The sequence below is a fragment of the Impatiens glandulifera genome, chromosome 9 (genome assembly GCF_907164915.1).
Source record: "Impatiens glandulifera chromosome 9, dImpGla2.1, whole genome shotgun sequence".
In the NCBI taxonomy this organism is placed as follows: Eukaryota; Viridiplantae; Streptophyta; class Magnoliopsida; order Ericales; family Balsaminaceae; genus Impatiens; species Impatiens glandulifera.
In genome coordinates, this window is record NC_061870.1 from 20102907 (window position 1) to 20113835 (window position 10929).

Sequence of the window (10929 nt, forward strand, 5' to 3'; positions counted from 1 at the left end):
TTAGATGATTCCAAATTTCATTGTTAAAATAAGTTCCTTAGACTTGGAATTCTAACAATAACAACAATAGGGTCTATTGATCAAATCAATAATATTAATAATTGATCAATAACTCAGTTAAAAAAATTATGGTTAAAGTTGATCTTTTGAAATAACTAGGGGTGGGTCGGTACGGTATACCTTAATGTTTTATCCATACCTTATAACCTTATTTAAAATTTCGGTATTCAAAAAATGCATATCTTTACCTTACCTTGATTTTGGTATACCTTGTTTTCGATATACCTTAATTTCGGTATACAAAAAATTCATACAAGTTAAAAAGGAAATTAAAAAATTCATGGGCATTCTTAGCGAATATTGTCTAGCATCCATCGAAATCCAATAAAATCTAGTTACACTTATTAACATATATTTGAATACATATGTTTAGGATTTACCTTGAATCCAAGAAATAGATGTTTAATAATCTATTAGAAAAAATTGAAAAATGTGTAAGAGAATGTAAAATAAAACTTTTGTCTTAAGCAAGAAGAAATACTAATCAAATGTATTATTCAAATTTTATCAAATTATTTAATGAATATTTTCAAATTCTCAATTTCGATTAGTAAAAGAATTACAACATTGATTAATCAATTTTGGCGAAAAACTAAAAGTGAGATTAAGGGTATCACTAGGTTAAATGAGAACCAATGATTAAAGTAAAATGTAATAGGGGATTGGGTTTTAAGGATATATATCTAAAGTATGAATAAAGCAATGCTTGCAAAGCTTGGAGATTGATAAATGAACCTGAATCAATTTGGGGGGAAATATTTAAAACCATTTATTTTTCAAACAAAACTTTTTGGAACTCAATTAACATGGTAAACTCCTCATGGAAATGAAAAAGTTTGATGTGAGATAAAACACTTCTTACAAGAAATATAAAATGACAAATTATTTTAGGTAAGAATATCAAAATTTGGGAATATTAGTGGCTTCTTTCATGTAACACTCTCCAAAATTCAAGTAATTATTCGTAATAATTTATCACAGATTTTTTCGTTCAAGAAACTAAAGACATTGGACAGGGAACTATTATATAACATTTTTCACATAGATATTATCAATAAAATTTTATCAATTTCATTGAGTGAGGAAGACATAGAAGATATTCTAGTTTGGTCACAAATTAAAAAAAAACTTATAACTTGAAAACAAGTTATGTAGTATAAACTTTAAATCCTTCTAAAAAAATTATGTGGAGAACTTTGAAAAATGCAATTGTAACGAAAGTCAATCTCTCTAACAAAAATTCTCAAAATGACTTACTATGAACAAAATGTCAATCTAACCATGAAACAACTAGACATGCTTTAATCGAATACATTTTTGTTAAATCATTTTGACAAAAAACAATTTGCATACCACGAATTTTGATATAACTGATTTTAATTTTTAGGATTGGATTTGTCACAACTTTAAGAAAAAAAGACGAGAGGAATGAACATATTGCTTATATTTGTTGGAAAATTCGGAAAGAAATGTATAACTTTGTTTTCAGATAATAGACAACGAACATGAACATAATTTTGAACCTAGTTCTACAAGAACACACTGCTTTCAGAATGCAAGTATCTCTTAACTATCCACAATAACAGAACTTTCAATAAGTTAAAATTCAGGTATGAAATAACACATTAATTACACATATCGACGCATTCATTAACAAGGATGCAACATAAGTGATATTTTAGTCATCATTAGTACAAACAAATGGGAATTGTATGCTAGTAAGACAAAATAAATTAATGAAAAAAATGTTACCATCGCTGAAATGGAAGAATCAAATTTGCGGTTATCACCGCCAAAGGCCTAAGACTCACTCACGTTCAAAATCTTTTAGATTGTCAAAACTGTTAATGATATAACAATGATGCAAACCTAAGTGATATTGTAGTCATTATTAGTACGGGGAATTGTATGCTAGTAAGACAAAATAAATTAATGGAAATCATCGCTGAAATGGAAGCAATCAAATTTGCGGTCATCACCGCCAAAGGCCTAGACTCATTGACGTTCAAAATCTTTTAGATTGTCAAAACTGTTAATGATATAAATTTTATGAACAATTTCTCCTACTAGCAAATCAAATTAATTTGTCATGACATATGACAATCTCTTCAACAAAATCAGGAATAAAAAATCAAATGGATTACTAAAACAAAAATTCTCACTACACATTAAATCGCAAAAAGACACAAAGATCAAATTTTGCCAGAAGAGTGGACTGAACAAAATCTTGATGTATTTAAACTTTTAACCCTTTTAAGACTTTCAAACGATCCAAAAAACCGAGGAAAGAATAGAACAAAACGAGCAAACAGATCTAAGTTTGAATACATATAGCAGTCGACGAAACGATGTAGAAAGTAGAGCAATGACAAATGAAGTGAGAGATGACTTACCGGAAAGAAGTCATCAATAAACAATTCGAAGTCCTAAAACTTTTAAGTATTACTTATTTTAGCCCTCTTTAATTTGTCATATCTTGGTACACTTTATCGACTAAGTTGTATTTAAATATTATTAAATATATAAACTTTGACCCAAAATATAGAAATTTGACTTTCATATATAAATTCTCAAGCTCATTCACGTCTTTTGTCATAACCAAAAAATCTACAACTCGTACCTTCTTCTTTTCAGTAATTTAGAGTTTAAAAACTTTAAAAGTTGAATAAGACATTAATACCTTTCTATATTTTAATCTATTAAAATGAATCAGACGAAAACTTCTTCATGCACACAATTTTTTATTTATTTTTTCTCATTCATCTTCTTTAGAATTTAAAACAATAAATAACTTCATAAACAAGATAAAATAACTATGTATAAAATTAAGGATGGCAATTTGAAACCGCCCCACGAAAACCGAACCGAATTGCCTCATTTGAGACAATTTTTTCACGAAACCGAACGGGGATGGGACGGAGATGGTATTTGTGTCCCTACCCCAACCCGCCCCGATTTCATCTCGATTCTGTCCCGAACACCATAAACATAATTAAATATATTAAATCACTTATATATTTATTTATTCACTATATTTTATAAAAGTAATAATGTTATTTATTTATAATAATATAGATTTTTAATATATTATAATATATATTATATTAAAAAATTCGTTTATATAATTTTATTATATAATTTTTGTTTATTTTTTAAAAAAAAATAATTTTTTTTATTAACGGTGTCACGCGGGATTCCCCGAAACCGAAAAAAACCGAATGGGGCAGGGATGGTATTAAAAAAATCCCCGAAATTAAAACAGTGCGGGGATGATAAATGCATTCCCCGTCCCAAACCGCCTCATTGTCATCCCTATATAAAATAATGTTACAATTGTTCATTAAGGGTTTGTTTGATATATTGGTTATTAGTTTTTTTTTTTTTTTTTTTTTTTTATCTAAAAACTAGTCTATCATCTCAATCATCTAATTAGTCAATCTTTTTATCTATTAAAATATCAAAATTATCTTTTATTTATTTTTAAAAAATTTACCCTTTATTGGGATATTTTCAGGGTTACTTTGGGTAAAAAAACAAAAAAACAAATTTGTTTTTCTTTTCATTTAGATCAACCAAGGTTTTTTTAGGACAAATTCGAGGAAAAAACCAAATAACCCATTCCTCAGCCGAGGCATAAGAGAAAACATTTACTTCCAGCCATTTCTTTGCAAATAATGAAAACATTGTACCATATCTAAAGGTAGAGTATAAAAAAAACATATCATAGTTTCATTATCTACTTAAGAAAGAAAGTCCAAATTTAAATCAAACTACAAGGCAAAGAAAATGTAGAAAACTTGCTTATGGGAAATTTGAATACTTGTATTCTAATTGGTTGTTATCTCTTCTACTACTACTTGATTAATTAAATAAGTTGTAACTAACAATTCATTTAAGAAAATACATAATCACATTTTATCATTGTTCTTCCTTTCTTCTCTGTAAATCCAATTAGAGCTCCACTTTCCTATTTTAGAAGAAAAGTTACATAACTAAATTAGTATTATGTTGTAATTCGAGCATTCATAAAATTTATTTAAAATATAACTCTTTATTCTAGAAGACAAATTTGGGACCTCGCTGTATATAACTCTTTTGCAGTTATTTTGTATAACTGTAAGGTCCTTTTGTATAAGGGCGAGGTCCCTTCACTGTACGAGTCGCGATTTCAAAGTAGAAATATGTATCATTTCTCAATAATTTTACCTACATAAACTTGACACTTACAATTACCTTTGTCATCAAATAAAAGAATTTAGTATCAAGATAAACTCATTTAAGCAACCATAAACACAACTTCTCTGTGTTGACCACAATATTAACTAAACGTAAATATTTGTAATGCCATAAAACTCCTTAATCCACTCTAATCTCTTATTAGCACAAAGTTTTCATCAACTTGAATTGCAGACTTTATTATTTTCTACATTTAAAAAATTTAAAAGTTATATTGCTAATCCATATACACACATTCCACATTCTTGAATTGGATTTCATTCTTCATCATTTTCTGAACTTATCTGTTTTCTGAAATTAGACAACCATTCCATCTTTGATTGTTGCTTTCTCTAGTATGACAGTTATCCCTGATCGAATATAGAATCCTTCCTGCGGTCTATCTGCTTCTTCAACACCCTGAAACGCGATCATTAAAGAACACTAGAGTGAGTTTGATATATTATTTAGCAAAATCCCTCCACATTCTACGACATAAAGCTTGGTTCAACTTACATCTTTGTTCTTGATTATTACATTCTTCCCTATCTTTGCATTCTTGTCGATTATACATTTGCTGGATAACCATCAGTTTTTGTGAGGAAAACAAACAGCTTTAAATTACATTAGAAAATAACTTCTTCTAATGTAATTACCTGATTTTGGTATTGCTTCCGATGCCAATTGGGATCTTACCCTCTGCAAGAAGAGATGCTATTTCTGATTCAGTCTGATACTGGTCAGCCCCCATCATTAAAGAGTCCTAAGATGAATAACCATTCACAAAAAGATAATGATTTTGATCTTGGGTTATTTGAATTTATAAATTTAATGAGTGGAGAATGGATGTTTTATCACCTTAAGCTCAACACCATGGTCTAAACGCGACCTTTCGCCAATGATCGAGTGTGAAACAGTACATTCTCTTAAGAAACAGCCATGTGAAATTATAGAATCTTTAATCTGCATGGTTTAACTGAATTTATAACATCTATATTCTGTACTGTACATGTCAGGAAGCAAGACTGTTTATTCTATGAAATTGTAATCATACAGTGCACTTGTCGATCTTGGTTGGTGGTAAGAACCTAGGTGATGTGAATATGGGCTTAGTAGGATCATAGAATTCAAAACTTGGAGACTGCATATTGTTTGATAATCACCAAAAAACAATAAATAAGAGTAAGAATGATTCGTTGATTATAGAAAACAAGAAACAGAAAGATGCTTGATAACGACAACAAACCTCTTTGGTGAGGGCCAAATTAGCATCGTAAAAAGTTTTTATTGTTCCGATATCTTCCCAATAATCGCGAAATATGTATGCCTGTAAATTGATATGTTTAATTTGTGACAAGTGGAATAATAAACATTGAATTTGAATATGGAAAAATACATTAAAATGCTTTGAGTTTTTTCCTTTTTTTTGTTCATTTTCAGTTTCCTAATCGAAAAACAGTTCATCATTGTTTCCTTACCTGGACATTCTGTTCCTTGATAGCAGAAGGTATGATTTCGGATCCAAAGTCATTCGATGTAGGATATCTATTTCTCAGAAGTTTAAATAAAATATCAGCCTTAAACACATAGACACCCATTGAAGCAATGTAAGGAGCTTGTGAGGCTTCTTCTTCAGATAATCCAAGGAGTGTAGTATCTACTCTCTGTAGAAAAAACAACATTTTTATGAGAATAACATAGGATGACCAAAAGAGGGAAAGAAAGCCTTTTTTTTCACTTTAAACAACACATAACCTACCATTTCTTTTAGATCATCACCCTTTGGCTTTTCAGCAAATTGTACAACTTGTCCATTGCTATCAAATTTCATCAATCCATAGTCCGATGCACGACTAAAACACAAAAACCAATGACTATTTTATCCCTACTGTCCTAATATGAGAAGTAAATGACAGTGATAAAAGCAACAGCACTAACTAACCCTTCGCCAACAGGCACACATGAAACAGTGATATCAGCATTTCTATCGATGTGATTCTGTTTGTTCACAAAAAAAACAATGGAAAGGAACCATTTAGGAAAATTGAAAGACTAAGCATTGTCAAGGTGAAATGTACCTGGATAATGTCCATATAGTCCATTCGATAAATATGATCGCCAGACAAGATAAGAATGTGTTCGATGTTCTTGTTCTTGGCATCCTACAGTAAATATATCACACATGAATGTTAATTTAAAATTTCAAGATTTGACAATATTCAAAAGAACTGAACAAAAGAAAAGATAATATTTTCAACTGACCTCAAACACCCAAATAAATTGCCTTACAGCATCAGCAGTTCCTTGGAACCACCTAAGACCAGCTTCTCCAGCTGTTTGAGTGGCTGCAAGAACCTATCCAAAGACTAAACTGTTAAAGCTTTCGTTTTCCAAACAAAATAACCATTAAAAAACAAATGTACTCTTTACCTCCACAAATCCATCATCAAAACTCACACCATTTCCGAAATATGTTCTAGCAATATGACGGTTAAGGGGTGCAGAGTTGAATTGTGTGAGGATGAAAATCTTGTTTATGCCATTGTTGATGCAGTTACTCATTGGAATATCTATAAGTTTATAGCATCCTCCAACTGGGACCTGTAAAAATTTATCATCCCCACAAATGATAAATTAAAGAAGAATTCATAATACATTTTCTTGACATTATTGCACCTAATTTGTTTCTTCTCATAAATTTTATATGGATAAATAAGGAAATCCTATGTTCTTATCCAAACAACGAAAACAATATGCAATTCTCACCGCTGGTGTAGCCGTCTTCAATGTAAGTGGAAAGAGCTGAGTCCCCGGGCCACCTCCAAGTATAATTGCAGCCACATTTTTAGGGTTTACTCTTTGTCTTTCAACTCGAGTTGCCTGAACAGTCTATCACCAACCAAACATTACTAAAATTCAGACCACTTAAACCGAAATCCTTTACTGTTACACTATCTTGATCTAATCCAAGAAAAGGATTCTAAAACAAAATCATATTCAACTGAATGAACAAAGGATTGCACTTTCAGTTTTACATTAATACGAAGGGAATCATCACAATTCACATACCAAAGTGTTCAGATCATGTTCGGATGTAACACAAGAGAAGGAAGTCCTATGATTGATCTTCCTCAAGCACTTTCCACTTGTCAACTGATTCTTCCAAATGCTATTGTTACTGTGACCGAGACTATTTCTGATTTTCTCCCCCAGAATTCCATTTTCTCCACGTCCAAGACGACCATTCCTCACCGTTGCCAAGTGAAAATTGGAACTCAAAATGCAGACGTCCATGGATGAGAATCTGATACACAAATCAAGTAATGAAAACGAACCGCAGAGTGATTTATATATTAAAATGAGCACGAGATCCAATAAAGTAGAGATCAGATAAACCGTTATATAGAAATCAGATGAAGAAAATGGCGATTCATACCGGAATTGAGGAGTTGAGAATTGTATTGGCTAAAGAGAATTGAAATGCATGGAATGAGGTTGGCGATGGCTTTTGAGCTCGCCGCTCTCTTCACGAAAACCAAAGTAATAAGATTTGCAATGGAGAATGAAGAATGAAGAAGTCATGCAGGAAATACAGCAAAAGTACCATTGTCCATGTCTTAAGGGCTCGTTTGTCCAATGCCCAATATTAGCCAAACATCTGTCTTTTTCTCTATTCAACTCTAAAACAAATATATATTAATTCATTCTTTTTATTGAAAATATAAATAAATATCATATTGTAAAAAAACGCGTAATGTGTGTAGGATAAGGAAACCTCATGTTAACTAACTCTTATTTATTCTTAACCGTTACACAATTTATATTATTTATTAATATGATTTGTGTATTAGTGTTGACCCAAAAGTTGGATGAAAATCAAGTTAAATTGAGTATTTTATTCAAATAACTTTCACCATACATATGATAAAAATGATATTCATACCAAAAAAATATATATATATAAAAAGTAAATTTTATATTTGATATAAATTTTATTTATATCAAATTAGTTAGTACTTGGACTTATATATATTCAATGTCATTTCAGGTAAAAAAATTGATAGTTTACGATTTTTAGAATACTCGGTTTCATGAAAAAGTTTTTTCTCACATATTTTGTCTTACCTCTTTTGTAGGGTTATAAAATCAAATATAACTTGGATAAAATTTTGTTCTTTCTTTTTATAATAAGTGTCGTTATCATACTAAAAGGCAATATTCAATTGGTATGCTTGCACGTGAATACGTTAACAAAAACATACATCTCCGTATAGCTTTCGTGATATTAGTATAAAACTCATAAAGTCTTTTTTTGTTTAAAAATATATTCTTCATTACTTTGTGTTCCTTACGCATGCCCTTATAGACGTTATCTCATTGCAGACTTGTCATAAGTGTCAAATTCTCAATTGACGCATCAAAATAGCCATTTACTTCACAACAATCGCAACATTTGTCCAAAATCTGTAATTTAATACAATTTGCTTCACTTCTATACCTTTTGTCACCTTCAAATATTTTGAGTAATTTTAAGATGCGTTCAAAATTTTTAAGTTAACTATGTGGTCATTCAAACTTTGAAGTGCTGTAAAAGTAGCGTGTAGTACCGGATCTAACAAACTCATTCCAACCTGGATATTGCCTTAATCAATTCAAAGTCGATTTGTGATTGCACACAAATATAGTAACTTAAACCCCGAATTAGCTCTCACTTTCATCAAATGCATATCACAAATCTCCTTAAAAATTAAGTTGATACAATGTGCAACACTTGAAGACCATATATTTTTCACTCAACAATTTACCAGCATTCTTAAAGTTAACTCTATTATCAGTCACAATCACAAGTTGAACAACATTGTTTATACCCACCACTTAACAATCTTAGAAAACAAGTTGCACAATGTTGAAGTATCAAAGATGAAACTCGAAATATCAACAGACTTGACAAATATAATCCCTTTAAGACAAGAGACCAAAAAACTAATTAATGACCATTGTTTACCATCCGTCCAACCATATGTCATAATTGTGCATCATGTATCCATCCAATATTTTCTACAATTCTTAACAATCAACTTTAATATTTTTTTTGACATATCTTAGCAATCCAACACGCACAAGGGATAATATGTTGGATGTGTATATCAATGACCCATTACAATACTCCTGTTAATTGCTACATGAAAATAATGCGAGTTTAAGACATTAAATTGAATTTCAGCATCATAAAACCACATTGCCTAAGTCAAATCAGTGTCATGTCGTTTTTTTTTACTTTACAATGCAGTTTTAATTCTTGGTTGAGAATGATCATAAACACCATACTTGAAAAACTTTTGAAAGGTAAGATTGACATTGTAATTTTATCACCATCAAAACTCTCAAAGTTTACTGATTTCTCCTTCAACTTGATAGAATTCTTATAATTTATGTCTATAAGTTTTTCTCGTATAACATCTCCTTTTATTCCAATTAAGTGTTGCTTGAACCGGGAGATCCCTCCACTAATAATAGTTTTCTAACCAAGGTCGGATCTATGCACAAGCCTACCCGGGCTGCAGCTCAAAATATTTTGTATGCAAATGACAGTAACGACGGAAAATATTATCGTTATGGATAATTTTCCGTCACTAAAGGGAATTAGCGACAATAAACTAGGTATATTTTGTTTGTTTACTTGATATTATTATTATTCTAGCCCGTGTAGATTTTAAATCCTAGTTCCACCCTTGTTTCTAACAAAATGTGCATTGAATTGAACACTTGCCCATATACTCGAGTAGAATTGCGTATTCTCATGCTTCATCCGACTTAGGTTTGACATTTGGAACAACGTTTAATTGTGTTAGAGTTTTGGCTTCCAATTCAGGATGAGTACTCCCGAGTTAGACATAACTAATATATATCATAATTCAACAATTGAACAAACAAACTAATCAATTATTATCGATCAAATAAGGCCAAACAAATCAATAACAAATCTGGACATATTCAACCTCAAAATTCATATAACAATGTGGTTACATTAAGTTAAAGTTAACAAACCAATTTGACAATCTCTAACAAATTAACAAAAACTAATTTGTAGACATTAATTTTTGAGAAAAATGAAATAAATGTCATAAATAAATAAATAAATAAAACAAATTGACATGATGACAATGAGAATAAATTAGAGGTGATAATAATAGTGATATAAATAAGTAATAATATAGAGATTTTGGATAATAAGGAAATAAATAAAATAAAATAAAATTAGAGGGAGCTAGACTAGTTTGTTTAGAATGAGAAGATCGGTAGTTAGAAAAAGAGAAGAGCTAAAGAGGGAGTTGAAGAAACCCGGAAAATCTTTAGATCATGTTGAAGCTCTCAAACCTTGACTTCATAAAAATCTATAGATGATCCAAACTAGTTTTAGGACAGATTTACAAATGATTCGTGAAGAAAAATTGTGATTATGTTTAACATATCGCGATTTCATAAAAATCATGCACTCTCGTTTCACTCTAAGGTTGTAGTCAAGTTTCTAGAGCGATTTTAAGTTGAAGGGAACACGTTTTCAAATATTGTAATTGCATATGAAGAAAATGATGATTTTCGATCATCTTCTTTACCGTTTTGGCAAAACTCTGGCCTAAAATATAAAATGTG

The 10929-nt window shown here is 30.4% G+C and overlaps 1 protein-coding gene across 1 annotated transcript; it reads right to left on the reverse strand.

The window, feature by feature from the left end:
• Nucleotides 1-4575: 4575 nt before the first annotated feature.
• Nucleotides 4576-7834, reverse strand: LOC124914752 (glucose-1-phosphate adenylyltransferase large subunit 1-like). Its single transcript, XM_047455360.1, has 15 exons — nt 7712-7834; nt 7345-7579; nt 7042-7164; nt 6706-6876; nt 6538-6630; nt 6354-6437; nt 6218-6273; nt 6035-6128; nt 5754-5939; nt 5522-5602; nt 5330-5416; nt 5134-5238; nt 4932-5038; nt 4792-4852; nt 4576-4695 (listed from the first exon to the last, which is right to left on the reverse strand). The coding sequence occupies exons 2-15, from the start codon at nt 7567-7569 to the stop codon at nt 4594-4596; spliced, it is 1575 nt and encodes a 524-aa protein (XP_047311316.1). The 5' UTR covers nt 7570-7579; nt 7712-7834; the 3' UTR covers nt 4576-4593.
• Between the last annotated feature and the right edge of the window lie 3095 nt (nt 7835-10929).